This window comes from Chiloscyllium plagiosum, unplaced genomic scaffold, assembly GCF_037043375.1.
Source record: "Chiloscyllium plagiosum isolate Xiang-an unplaced genomic scaffold, Cpla_swu_hap1 HiC_scaffold_25, whole genome shotgun sequence".
NCBI lineage: Eukaryota > Metazoa > Chordata > Chondrichthyes > Orectolobiformes > Hemiscylliidae > Chiloscyllium > Chiloscyllium plagiosum.
The window spans coordinates 6954455-6969555 of NW_028270163.1; the positions used below are offsets into that span (position 1 = coordinate 6954455).

At 43.6% G+C, this 15101-nt stretch overlaps 1 protein-coding gene across 2 annotated transcripts in view; it reads right to left on the reverse strand.

The window, feature by feature from the left end:
* Positions 1–15101, reverse strand: part of LOC122562003 (transient receptor potential cation channel subfamily V member 6-like) — a 63853-nt gene that overhangs the window by 29585 nt on the left and 19167 nt on the right. For both annotated transcript variants that reach the window (XM_043714372.2, XM_088000815.1), the window contains exons 4-6: positions 14689–14829; positions 6750–6848; positions 3473–3639 (exon numbers count right to left, since the gene is read on the reverse strand). In XM_043714372.2, coding sequence (XP_043570307.2) covers positions 3473–3639; positions 6750–6848; positions 14689–14829 — 407 coding nt within the window. The remainder of the gene's footprint in view (positions 1–3472; positions 3640–6749; positions 6849–14688; positions 14830–15101) is intronic.

A 15101-nucleotide genomic window follows, 5' to 3' on the forward strand; every position in this document is an offset into this window, starting at 1 on the left:
TCGGAAATTAAGAGAGAAGGTTCTAATGCATGATAGTGTGGATTATGCATGGAAAGCTAAAACAAAAACCTTACACTGTGCTTCTTACTAGTTCACTGGATGTATTTTAACTTGTAGGCATATACATTTTATTGAAATGCAGTCATTGTTGTAATGTAAGAACCCAGCAGCCATTTTAGTGGGACCTCACGAGTCACAACAAGATGGATGATCAGATAATCTATTGTAGTGATCTCTCAGGTTTCCTTTGAAAATGCCATTAAATATTTTATGCACCTAAGAGAATGGATAATGTTGAGGTTAATTTTCCTAACTGAAAGACAACATCTCTGACAGGGCATCATTCCCTTAGTACTGCACTGCGGTATGAGGTTGGACATTGTGCTCAGGTCTCTGTCTCGGAGTTGGGACGTCAAGTTGAAGTTGTACAGGATGTAGGTAAGGCCTCTATTGGAGTATTGTGTCCCGTTTCGGTCTCTCTGTTGTAAGGAAGATATTATTAAACTGGAAAGGGACCAGAAGAGATTTACCAGGATGTTGCCAGGACTGGAGGGTTTGACTTATGAGGAGACGCTGAAAAGGCTGGCACTTTTTTCACTGGAGCATAGGAGGTTGAGGAGTGACCTTATAGAGGTTTATAAAATCGTGAGGGACATAGTTAAGGAGAATGGCAAGTATGCTTTCCTCAGGTAGGGGAGTTCAAGACTAGGGAGCATATTTTTAAGGTGAGAGGAGAAAGATTTAAACAAGACTTGAGGGGCAACTTTCTTTACGCAGAATGTGGTTCGCTTGTGGAATGAGTTTCCAGAGGAAGTAGTGGATATGGGTACAGTTACAATGTATGATTAGATTAGATTGATTAGATTGATTAGATTAGATTAGATTAGATTAGATTAGATTAGATTAGATTAGATTAGATTAGATTAGATTACTTACAGTGTGGAAACAGGCCCTTCGGCCCAACAAGTCCACACCGACCCTCCGAAGCGTAACCCACCCAGACCCATTCTCCTACATTTACCCCAACACTATGGGCAATTTAGCATGGCCAATTCACCTAACCTGCACATTTTTGGACTGTGGGAGGAAACTGGAGCACCCGGAGGAAACCCGCGCAGACACGGGGAGAATGTGTAGAAGACATTTGGTGAAGAACGTCAATAAAAAGGGTTTGGAGGGATATGGCCCAGATGCTGACAGGTGGGACTAATTCAGTTTAGGATTATGGTCAGCATGGACTGGTTGGACCAACAATGCTGTATGACTCCATGACTCTATGAAATGTTCTGACTCAGAAACAAGAGTGCAATTGCTAAATGAACCTTAGTACCCAGAATAGGAAATGACTTAATAGGCCACCCAGAGGGAAAATGTAGCAAATGAAAATGTTCCAGAAATACCAGGAAATTAATGTACTGGTCATACTGAAGCACTATTCTGAGGTACAGGCGACAAATCACACCAGTGTGTGTCATTCACATGGTTTACTGGCTTTTCGGTAAGCAATCTCTATTCACACCAACGAGAACATTTTGTTCGTTTCCAATGTTCACCCTCCTCAGCTTCACATGGTCCATTTCCCAACTCTTCCCTTAAGCTAAAACAAAGAACAGCGGATGCTGGAGATCAGAAACAAGATCAGGAAGTGCTGGTGAAACTCAGCAGGTCTGGCAGCATCTATGGAGAGAAAGTAGAGTTAACGTTTTGAGCTCTTCTTCAGAACTGACTGTAGGTAGAAAAAGTAGGTAGAAAATAGCTATGCTGATGACAGGAAAAAATGCCAGAGTTTAATATGAAAGGCATGATAACAGAACATTAGGAAGGCATTAATATGATTGGTCAAAGGCAGCATGGAGTTATGAAAGGTAAAACATGCTTAACAAATCTAATGAACTAGTAGAATAGATAAGGGTAAACCAATGGATGTGGTACATTTAGATGCTTTTTGGTAAGGTCCCTTGTGAAAGGTTAGTGGGCAAAACTAAAGCACATGCGGGATAGGGGTAATAGTGGCATGGATTAAGAACTGGCTGACAGAAAGCAGACAGTGGAACTAAACGGGTCATTATCCAAGTGGCAGGCAGGGAGTAGTGAGGTACCACTAGGATTAGTACTTGGGCCCCAGCTGTTCACAATACACATAAATGACCTGGATGAGGTAGCAAAATGCAACATTTCCAAGTTCGCTGTTGATGTGTGGAGGGTACATGGAGGCTTCAAGGTGATTTAGGCAAGTTAAGCAAGTGGCAAATACATGGCAGATGCAGTACACTGTGGCTAAATGTGAATTCATAGACTTTGGTGTGAAACCAGAATGGAAGAATATTATTTGTATGGTGTTATATTGGAAGTGTAGATGGACAAGGGATCTGGGTATCCTTGTACAAATGAAAGTACATAGGCAGGTGCAGCAAGCAATTAGGAAAGACAATGGTATATTGGTCTTCATTGCAAGAGAACCTGAGTTCAGAAGTAGGGTATCTTACTGCATTTACCAGGGCCAGAGTGAGACGACCCTTGGAGGACTGTGTACAGTTTTGGCCTCCCTACTCAAGAAGGGTTCGACTGCCATAGAGACAGGTCTATTAGACTGATATGGGGGATGGCTGGACTGTCCTGTGAGGGGAGATTGATTTGATGGCTCTGTATTCACTACCATTTAGAAAGATGAAATAGGATCTGATTGAACCGTATAAAGTTCTAACAGGGCTGGACAGGCGAGATGCAGGGAGGATATGTTTTCTTGTTTAGGGAGCACAGTTTGAGGATATGTGGTAAACCATTTAGGACAGAGCTGAGGAAAACTTACTTCACTCAAAAGATAGTCAACCTGTGGAATTCAAAGCAGGCTGAGGAGGACAAGTCACTGAATATATTCAAGAGACAGATTCATTTTCAGACATTAAAGGCATCAAGGGGAACAGGGAGATAGCAGGAATATGGCACTGAGGTAGAGGATCAGCCCTAACAGAGGTAGAGCAGGTTTGAAAGGCCTAATGACCTACTCCTGCTCCTAATTTCCATACTTCTATGTGTGTTTCCAGAATTTCCTTTTTTTTATTTCAGGTGTGCAGTAGCACAGTCACCACAGAATCCCTACAGTGTGGAAGCAGGTCATTTGGCCCATCAAGTCCTCACCGACCATCCGAAGAGTAACCCACCCAGACCCATATATTTACCCCTGACTAATGCACCTAACTGACACATCCCTGAACACTATGGGCAACTTAGCATGGCCAATTCACCCAACCTGCACATCTTTTGGATGTACTCATATTGAGTGCTGATCAGTGTTTGGTTAACTGCACGTTATTGAGTTGGAACTTAGACTCTGTACTATATTGTACAGTGTAGGGAACATCCTACCCAGTAAATGCACTCCTCTCCGTAATGATGAGTTTGATGCTCCCAGCCAGTGTCGTTACTCTCTTCCATACAATGCTGGATTATAAAATGCTGAATAGACCCTCACCTGGACATTTCCTTCCAAGGCCGCAAGCTTGAAGGGAGTCAGCCCATTGTTGTTGGTGATTGTCTCCACTGGATTCCCCCTCTCTGGGTCAAGGGACAGGATGAAATCATACATCTGGGCTGTGTAACGCCGGGCATGCAGTGCCAGATGATGCAGAACAGTGTTACCTGAAAATACATCCATCAGAAGAAAGAAATCAAGAAAGACTTGTATTTATATAGCACCTTTCACAACTTCAAACCTCCCAAAGAGCTTTGTAGCCAATGGAGTGCCTTGGGAATGGAGTCACTGCTGTTGTGCAAGAAGGATCCCAGCCACTCTGTGCACAGCAAGCTCCAACAAACAATACAGTGGCAATGGCCAGATGTTTGTCTCCAGAATACATATTAACCAGAAACACAAGAGAGAATGGATGGGGCCCCAGGTTTACATTTCTTCCAAAAGGCAGCACCTCTAGAACTGTAGCACTCTCTCAGTACAGCACTGGGAGTCTCAGCCTAGTCACTGGGCTCAAGTGTTTGGAATGGGACTCAAACCTATCCCTGGGACCTGATCAGGTCTATCCCAGAACTCTGTGGGATGCTAGGGAAGTGATTGCTGGGCCCGTTGCTGAGATATTTGTATCATCGAAAGACCGAGGTGAGGTGCTGAAAGACTGGAGGGTGGCTAATGTGGTTCCACTGTTTAAGAAAGGTGGTAAGGAAAATCCAGGGAACTATAGACTGGTGAGCCTGTCATCAATGGTGGATAAGTTGTTGGAGGTATTCTGAGGGACAGGATTTACATGTATTTGGAAACATAAGGACTGATTAGGGATAGTCGACATGGCTTTGCCCATGGGAAATCGTGTCTCACTAGTTTGATGGAGGTTTTTTGAAGAATTTCTAAAGAAGATTGATGAAGGCACAGCAATGGATGTTGTGTGTAGGGACTTCAGCAAGGTGGTCTTCAAGGTTCCTCGTGGTAAACTGGTTAGCCAGGTTGGACGACATGAAATCCAGGGAGATTTAACCATGTGGCTTCAAAATTGGCTTGGCGGTGGCTAATGTGGTGCCATTATTTAACAAAGGTGGTGAGGAAAATCCAGGGAACTATTGACCAGTAAACCTGACATCAGTAGAGACAGAGGATGATGGTGGAGGGTGTTTTTTCAGACTAGAGGCCTGTGACCAGCAGTATGCTGCAAGGAATGGTGCTGGGTCCACTGCTTTTTGTCATTCATATCAATGATTTAGATGTGAATTCAGGAGAAATGTTTAGTGAGTTTTCAGATGACAACAAAATTGGTGGTGTATGGATAGTTGTTTTTGATTTAGAATTGCTACAGTGTGGAAATAGGCCCTTCAGCCCAGCAAGTCCATACCAACCCTCCGTTCGAAGAGTAACCCACCCAGACCCATACTACTCTACAGTTTCCCTGACTAATGCACCTAACCTACACATCCCTGAGCACTGCGGGCAATTTAGCACGGCCAATTCACCTAACCTGCACATCTTTAGACTGTGGGATGAAACCAGAGCAAACTCACACAGAGTCTGAAGCTGGATTCAAACCCAGGTCCCTGGCGCTGTGAGGCAGCAGTGCTAACCACTGAGCCACCATGGTGTCTAAGGTAGACAGGGTCAGTTCATTGAGTATCGGAGTTGGGAGGTCATGTTGAGGCTGTACAGGACATTGGTTTGACCACTTTTGGAATATTGCTTTCAATTCCGGTCTCCCTGCTATAGGAAAGATGTTGTTAAACTTGAAAGGGTTTAGAAAAGATTTTCAAGGATGTTGCTAGGTTTGGAGGATTAGCGCTATCGAGGGAGGCTGAATGAGTTCAGACTGTTTTCCCTGGAGTGTCAGAGGCTGAGGAGTGACCTTATAGAGGTTTATAAAATCATGTGGGGCATGGATAGAGTGAATAACAACAGTCTTTTTCCCTGGGGGTAGGGGAGTCCAAAACTCGAGGGCAAAGGTTAAAGGTGGAGTACCTACAACCCACCCTCCCATCCTGGCACTTTCCCCTGCCACCACAGGAATTGCAAAACCTGTGCCGACACCTCCTCCCTCCCCTCCATCCAAGGCCCTAAAGGAGCCTTCCACATCCATCAAAGTTTTACCTGCATATCCACCAAATATCATTTATTGTATCCGTTGCTCCCGATGTGGTCTCCTCTACATTGGGGAGACTGGGCGCCTCCTAGCAGAGCGCTTTAGGGAACATCTCCGGGACACCCGCACCAACCAATCACACCGCCCTGTGGCCCAACATTTCAACTCCCCCTCCCACTCTGCCAAGGACATGGAGGTCCTGGGCCTCCTTCACCGCCACTCCCTCACCACCAGACGCCTGGAGGAAGAACGCCTCATCTTCCGCCTCGGAACACTTCAACCCCAGGGCATCAGTATGGACTTCAACAGTTTCCTCAATTCCCCTTCCCCCACCTCACCCCAGTTCCAAACTTCCAGCTCAGCACTGTCCCCATGACTTGTCCTACCTGCCTATCTTCTTTTCCACCTATCCACTCCTCCCTCCTCCCTGACCTATCACCTTCATCTCCTCCCCCACTCACCTATTGTAGTCTATGCTACTTTCTCCCCACCCCCACCCTCCTCTAGCTTATCTCTCCACGCTTCAGGCTCACTGCCTTTATTCCTGATGAAGGGCTTTTGCCCAAAACATCAATTTTACTGCTCCTCGGATGCTGCCTGAACTGCTGTGCTCTTCCAGCACCACTAATCCAGAATCTGGTTTCCAGCATCTGCAGTCGTTGTTTTTACACAGGTTAAAGCTGGGAAGGGAATGATTTAAAAAGAACTTAAGAGGCAACTTTTTTTCACACAGAGGGCGGTGCGTGTATGGAAAGAGCTGCCAGAGGAAGTGGTGGAGATTGGTACAATTACATTTAAATGGCATCTGGATGGGTATACTAATATGAAGGGTTTAGAGAGATATGGGCCAAACGCTGGCAAATAGGCCTAGATTAATTTAGGATATCTATGCTGTACAACTCTATGATTCCATGACCTTCCATTTCAGAGGCAGGAATGCTACCATTGCAGTCAAAGCTTACACCTGAGTAATGAAATACATCGGGAATCAGAGTAGTGTGGAGATCAATGATCATCGAGTGGGATTATTGAACAGGCTTGAGGGGGTTTAATCACTGATTCCATTGCCTACACCTCAGATTTGCAAATCAGACATGCCGGAAGATTAGGCAGCACATTATTGTTGATCTCTACCTTGACTTCTAAGCTAATCAAGCTTCACTGAGTTCTGACTCTTACCGAGGTAATCCTGTGCCTTTATGTCTGCACCATTCTCAATCAGGAACTGAACAATCTCTTTATTCCCAACGCACGCAGCGAAAGACAGCACATGCTCACCTGAAACAAAGTGAGAATTACTCAGAAGAGTGAACTGGAAGCTACCAAACTGATCCAAACTGAAGCAAGTAACTTGTCTGACCAAGATCTTGAGAATCACCAATACCAACAACCATTGCGAATGAGACAATGTTATTTGGCCCATCCATTCTTAACCTTCTTGTACCTTAACTCTCCCGATCCATCTTGAACACCACACATACATTTGGTCTTGGTCACCTTTTCTGGTTATCAATAAAGAGAAAGTTAATCCAGAGTAGCTGAACAAAGAGAAGTTGTTCATTCAGGAGATTAGATACGTATGGAACTAACTAGAAGTCAGGAAACATAGAAAGCAAGAACAGGAATATGCCATTCAGCCCCTTGATCCTGACCCACCATTTAATATGATCATGGCTGACCATTTACCTCAGTCCCCTGTTCCTTCTCTCTGCCCATACACTTCAATCTCTTAGCCCTAAGAACTCCTTCCTGAACGCATTCAATGTTTGGCCCCAAACAATTTTTGTGGCTTAGAATTGCACAGGATCACCACTCTCTGGGTGAAAGTAAGGCAAATACGGGCTCGGGACAGTTAGGGTTACAATGGGATTGATGTCAGGTTTGTCTAACAGCTTTCTGTTGTCCTGGACTATTACCTGTGTTCCTCACAGGAAGGACATGCTGCCTGCACATTACCTTTGAGATACTAGCAGGGAATTCCAGAGATACCACAGAATTGGCACAATGTAGAAGGAGGCAGTTCAGCCCATTGTGTCTATACTGACTCTTTGAATAAGTATTATAATCCAGTGCCATTCTCCTACATTTTCCCCATAACTCTGAACCTTACTCAAACAGAAACAATTGTTTAATGCCCCCTTGAAGACCTCCATCAGCCTCCAGGGATCGGGTTTCAGATCTGACCCAATCACTGCGTGAAAAAGGGTTTCCCTTCTCACATCATAATTACCTGAAACCTGTGCTCTTGATTTGAGAGATTTGTGGAAGTGATTCATGAGTCAAACTGTTGAATGATCTTTACTTTGAGGGCTAGGTACTGCAGGCTCCTCCTGGCTCTTCGTGTAACCCGTTTGCCCACACTAAACCCCTGCACCCCACCTCCATGCCCATTGAATACCTTTTTAAAAGAAAACATTTCCTGTCATGACTAATTGTTCTCAAACTTGTCCGACAGTTCCTAGTTCTACTCCAATTCTACCTGAGTTTTAACCCCTTCAAACGTCGGGTAAGCTTCAGACGTCACACCTATTGTTAAAAGCACCACTAAGGAGTATTTGCTTTATTCTATCTCTGGGCATTACCACTGAAATATCTTAATTTCTTACAAAACAATATTGCAAAGTTTCCAGCATTTGGACATAATGTCAGCTGATGAAAGACAAACATGGGAAGAAATAGCAACATTTCCCGGTATCAGGAATTTTGAGTTACGAGGAGAAAGTGAGGACTGCAGATGCTGGAGATCAGAGCTGAAACATGTGTTGCTGGAAAAGCGCAGCAGGTCAGGCAGCATCCAAGGAGCAGGAGAATCGACGTTTCAGGCATGAGCCCTTCTTCAGGAATTTCGGGCTCATGCCCGAAACGTCGATTCTCCTGCATTTTGAGTTACGAGGCAAGTTAGATGCTTCTCATCGGCAAAGTATTGAAGGTTATAAATGAAATTAAATGAACTGGCGATAATGGTGAAAACAGGGACCACAGGTTAAAAATTTTAAAATTATGAATAAAGCAGGAAGATAGGCAGAATTTTAAATGTATAAAAAAAGAGTAATGGACATTTAGAGTAAATTACACAGAGGGCCAAGCAGGTAAAAACAATGACTGCAGATGCTGGAAACCAGATTCTGGATTAGTGGTGTTGGAACAGCACAGCAGCTCAGGCAGCATCCAAGGGAGCAGATAAGCAGTCAAGTGATCAACAGGTTACAATCAAGGTATAATTGGATTCTCTGATATGAGGATGGATCTGGTGGCCTATAAAGAAGCAAAGGTGGTTTGAGATCACCTGTAAAGGCATAGCTTGTCTCACACCAATGGAGAGACACACAGTGGGTAGAAAGTGAGATATTATGGAGAAAACTGATGGGCAGCAGAGACAAGCACTCCTGAGGAATTTCTAATTTACAATCATTGGTTAGGAAAATGGTCCATTTCAGTGCCAAAGTAGACAATTCGGGAGGGGGCAATTGAGAGGAGTTACAGGGAGGTAGTCACACATCAGGTACAGGAAAAAGGTAGACAGGTTACAGTCAGGGGACAGAAAGGGAACAGGCAGACAGTGTATGGAACCCCTGTGTTGTTTCCCCTCAATAAGAAATATACCATTTTGGATGCTATTGGGGAGGGAGGGGACTTACCAAGGGTCAGCCATTGGGTACAGGTCTCTGGCACAGAGTCTGTCACTGTTGCTCAGAAGGGAAGGGGGAAGAGGAGCAGAGCAGTAGTCATTGGTGGACGCTACAGTTAGGGGGACAGATAGCAGATTCTGTGGGAACAAGAGAGACTCGCGGTCGGTGTGTTGCCTCTCAGGTGCCAGGGTCCGTGATATCTTGGATCGCGTTTTCAGGATATTTATGGGGAGGGGGAGCAGCCCCAAATTGTGGACAACATAGGCACTAATGGCAAAGGTAGGAAGAGAGATGGGGATTTAAGGCAGACATTCAGGGAGCGAGGGTGGAAGATTAGAGCAAGAACACACAGAGTTGTTATCTCTGGTTTGTTACCCATGCCACATGCTAGCGAGGCGAGGAATAGGGAGAGAGAGGAGTTTAAAACGTCACTACAGGGATTGTGCAGGAGGGAGGGATTCAGATATCTGGATAACTGGGGCTCATTCTGGGGCAGGTGGGACCTCTACAAACTGGATAGTCTACACTTGAACTGGAGGGGTACCAATATCCTGGGGGAGGGGGGAGAGATTTGCTAATGCAATTCGGGGCAGTTTAAACTAATGCAGCAGGGGAATGGGAAACTGAAGTGTAGCTCCAGTGCACAGGAGGTTGAGAGAAGGGATGTCATGAACAAGGTTTCAAGGTCACAAGAGTGCACCTGCAAGCAGGAAGTTGGTTTGAAATGTGTCTACTTCAACACTAGGAGCATTCGGATAAAGATGAGTGAACTTGCAGCATGGATTGGTACCTGGGGTTTCGATGTTATGGCCATTTCGGAGACATGGATAGAACAGGGACAGGGATGGTTATTGCAGGTTCTGGGAATTAGATGTTTTAGTAAGAACAGAGAAGATATTAAAAGAGTGGGAGGTATGGCATTGTTAGTCAAGGGCATTATTACGGTGGTAGAAAGGACGTTTGATGAGGACTTGTCTGCTGAGGTAGTATGGGCTGAGGTTAGAAACAAGAAAGGAGAGGTCATCCTGTTGGGAGTTTTCTATAGGCCTCCAAATAGTTCCAGAGATGTAGTGGAAAGGATAGCAAAGATAATTCTGGATAGGAGTGATAGTAACAGGGTAGTTGTTATGGGGGACTTTAACTTTCCAAATATTGACTGCAAACACGATAGTTCGAGTACTTTAGATTAGATTACTTACAGTGTGGAAACAGGCCCTTCGGCCCAACAAGTCCACACCGACCCGCCGAAGCGTAACCCACCCATACCCCTACATTTACCCCTTTACCTAACACTACGGGCAATTTAGCATGGCCAATTCACCTGACTTGCACATCTTTGGAGTGTGGGAGGAAACCGGAGCACCCGGAGGAAACCCACGCAGACACGGGGAGAATGTGCAAACTCCACATTTACATGAGTCGGGTTTTTTTCCAATGTGTGCAGGAGGGTTTCCTGACACAGTATGTAGACAGGCCAACAAGGGGCGAGGCCACATTGAATTTGATACTGGACAATGAACCTGGCGGTAGCTGAGCACTTTGCTGATAGTGACCACAATTCGGTTATGTTTATTTTAGCGATGAAAAGGGATAGGTATATACCACAGGGCAAAAGTTATAGCTGGTGGGAAAGGCAACTACTATGCGATTAGGCATTGGGTGCATAGGATGGGGAAGGAAACTGCGGGCTCAAATGAAATGTGGAGCTTGTTCAAGGAACAGCTACTGCATGTCTTTGATAAGTATGTACCTGTCAGGCAGGAAGAAAGTGGTCGAGCGAGGGAACCGTGGTTTACTAAAGAAGTTGAATCTCTTGACAAGGGGAAGAAGGAGGCTTATGTTAGGATGAGATATGATGGCTCAGTTAGGGCACTTGAGAGTTACAGGTTAGCCAGGAAAGACCTAAAGAGAGAGCTAAGAAGAGCCAGGAGGGGACATGAGAAGTCTTTGGCAGATAGGATCAAGGAAAACCCTTAAGCTTTCTGTAGGTATATCGTGAATAAAAGACTGACTAGAGAAAGGTTAGGGCCAGTGAAGGACTGTAGTGGGAAGTTGTGAGTAGAGTCTGAAGAGATAGAGGAAGCACAAAATGAATATTTTTTGTCAATATTCACATAGGAAAAAGACAATGCTGTTAAGGAGAATACTGAGATACAGGCTACTAGACTAGACAGGATTGAGGTTCCCAAGGAGGAGGTGTTAGCAGTTCTGGGAAGTGTGAAAATAGATATGTCCACTGGACTGGATGGGATTTATCCTAAGATTCTCTGGGAAGCCAGGGAGGAGATTGCAGAGCCTATGGCTTTGATCTTTATGTCATCATTATCTCCAGGAACAGTGCCAGAAGACTGGAGGATAGCAAATGTTGTTCCCTTGTTTGAGAAGGGGAGTAGAGATAACCCTGGTAATTATAGACCAGTGAGCCTTCCTTCGGTTGTGGGTAAAGTGTTGGAAAAAGTTATAAGAGATAGGATTTGTAATCATCTAGAAAGGAATAAGTTGATTAGGGATAGTAAACGCGGTTTTGTGAAGGATAGGTCGTGCCTCACAAATATTACTGAGTTCTTTGAGAAGGTGACCAAATAGGTGGATGAGGGTAAAGTGGTTGATGTGGTGTATATGGATTTCAGTAAGGCATTTGGTAAGGTTCCCCACGGAAGGCTTTTGTAGAAATTACGGAGGCATGGGATTGAGGGTGATTTAGTGGTTTGGATCAGAAATTGGCTAATTGTAAAAAGACAAAAGATGGTTGTTGATGGGAACTGTTCATCCTGGAGTTCAGTTACTAGTGGTGTACTGCAAAGAGTTGTTTGGGGCCACTGCTTTTTGTTATTTTTATAAATGACCTGGATGAGGGTATAGAAGGATGGGTTAGTAAATTTGCGGATGACACTACGGTGGAGTTGTGGTTAGTGCAGAAGGAGATCCCAATGCTCTCTCTCTATTCCTGCTTTGAGGAATATCATGGAGATTCAAATATAAGAATGTCGGCAGAAATGCAGATAAATAATGTATACATTTGGACTGCAACGGATGCTAAATCATGGAAAGTAAATGAAGACAAAAATATAGTTACCAGGGAATGATTCTTCCCTTCACAGGGAAAACACAGAGAAGGAGGATAACACTTAAAATTCAATTGAGACAAAAGTCTGGAAAAATAAATCTCAGAACACAGAAAAATGTGGGGGAATTAGAATTGAGGGTTGATTGGTTCACAGAACAGTGGAGTAAATCCAATGTGTTATGGACCAGACAGGACCCCTGAAAATACTTTAAGAAGATAGCCTGGACCCTAACTTTTTCTTATCTGAAAGGCAAATGTAACATACCATTTAATTTAATTCATCAAACTACTTGACCTTAGGCAAAACACAATTTATTTAAACACTTTACAAAGGAACCTCGATTATCCAAAAGACATGATTAGTGTGAGAAACAAAGCTCACTCACTTCAATAATTTCAGTCCGAGACAAAAATCTGAACCAGTAGTGTCGTTTATTTGTACACTTGCAAGTGGGTGCAATGTCTAATGCCAGGTAAGGCAATGACAAATACACACCAAATCCAACAAACTCTCAAAATTTATACAATTTGAATCCCCATATTTTTTTCGTATTTCATTGTTTGCTCCCTCCTCCGCTTACGTCACTCATTTCCTTAAGACTGATCCCACAACTTCTGTTTATCCGGCCTTGTCCGTGACAAATGTCTATCTCTGGCTCCCATAAGGTTGTTTGATGTCATCCCATCCTTTGCTTACCATTATCTACTCCCTCCATCTGCACTGCCTCTCACAGCATCTTATCACTAAGCCCTTTTAATTGGGGTTTGTTCCTGTGTCTCTGTACAAGTGGGAAACCTACTATTTATACAGGCCTCTCTTCACAGCATTTTATCTAGTGCCTGTATTTCTACCATTGTTTTGTAATCACGTCTCATGCTGACATATCATTTTTAACGGATTATATATTTCCTCATTCTTGCTAATTCAGCTCTCGGCCAAAACAATCCCAAACTAATGTGAATTCATTTACTCTGTATCAGAACTTATAATTGCAGAAATAACATTAATTCACCTATATCCCAAAATTAACATTTGGTTAATCAAATTCTGGATAATCAAATGCCACACAACACAGTTTAGCTAAGCATCAGGAACTTGCCATCTTGCCAGATAATCTGAAATTCAGATAATTGAATGCTGGATAATTGAGGTTCCTCTGCATTTGAAATACAACAAAAGAAAGAAGAACTTAGAGTAACTGCATTGGAAAACTTAATAGAATTATAACTACAGCATTTATTACTAATTAACTGTTGCAATATAGTAACATTCCATAAACACCCCCTTGGCAAAAAACAGCAAATTCAGAAAAATAGATTTGCCTGACAGTTAACCCAGCTGAGAGGGAAACGATCACTTCTAAACCCCAGTAGCTTCTGCCTTGCTGAGGCTCCAGCAGCAACTGGTGCTGAATCTCAAAGCTAAAAAACAAAAAAAACTAGAAATCCTGGTCTGTGACAGCCGGCCACACCCATCAAGGTTGCTTCTATTGTTCCAAATTTTAAAAAAACCCAAGGCCTCAGAAGCTGTTTACTGGCTTTTTTCAAGTAGTCAACTTATCACCTCTATCTCAAAGCCTCTCTTAGAAAAAAGGACAAAATAACCTCTTAAAGCCACAGCATTGTGTGATGATGCTGCTAACAAGGTTAGGTGGACTTTAGTTCTTTTTTCAGAGGGGTCATAAATGCATAGATTTTGATATGTCTGGTTTGAAGGGTTTCAGAGCCAATATGATGATAGCTAACAGATACTGCCTCAGGCAAAAGGCTTTCAAGTTTAAAAAAACACTTGTACAATGAAAGGGGAGTGGCCAGTTCTCCCAGCACAAATTTTCTCTGGTTTGGTTTTAACAGTCTGGCTGTTCAGAGCTGCTGGTCAGTTTAAGCTGGGGAATCAAAGGAAACAGCTACATGGAAAGAGGTGTTCAATGTTGAATCTCTCCTCCATCTCTCTCTCTCTCTCCTGTCAGACCCTGTATCTGATTTTACCTTTTTGCTAATGGGGTATTTATGGGGACTGCTGCAGGCATTTGGAATAGGATCAATAAATTGGGGTCATCTGTTGGGTTTTCGGATAGATTAAGTTTATCTGTATTCTGTTCTCTTTTGTTGTGTTTCATTCGGTACTCTGTAAATAAATTGTGTTTTGTTTAAAACCAAGGGGTTCTGACCAGCTGCATCCCTCCTGGAATATCCACTTTACACCTGCTTAAAACAACTAGAAAGGGTTAGGGTCTGGGCTTCCTTCTTGACATGTTTTGAGAGGATCTGGCCCTGGTCCATAACAATCGTCACAGATTACTTCTATTCCTGTGTAAGACCAATGGAATGACGAAGAACAGCCAAAGGTATCTCCGTCATTGACAAAGGGGAAGCTTGTGAACTCATGTACTCTTGGGTATAAATCAGGATGAATGCTTACCGTAGTAAATGAAGTTCTTTTCACTCCTTCTAAAGAAGATTCCAGTCGCACGTGATGATGCCACATCAGCTCCTCGGTTTATCAGCTCTTTCACCAGATGAATATTTTCATTTGCAACAGCAATGTGCAGGGCTGTTTTCCCTACACAACAAAATGAAAAGCAGTTCATTCCTGTCGATCCTACCCCCAACCTCATTCCTCAACTACTACCTATTCCTGACTTACTGTTTCATACACCGTTACACAGGGATACCTTCAGAGATTTACCAAGGCGTTAATGTAAATCTGCCTCCTGCAGTCGAGCACAAATACCAGCTTTCATCATTCTTTTTTGTACAAACCTGTGGGGGAAGAATTCAGCTCTTTGTTTTTTAAATGCTGGTTATTACTTTGAAGAACCCACCACCAACTCG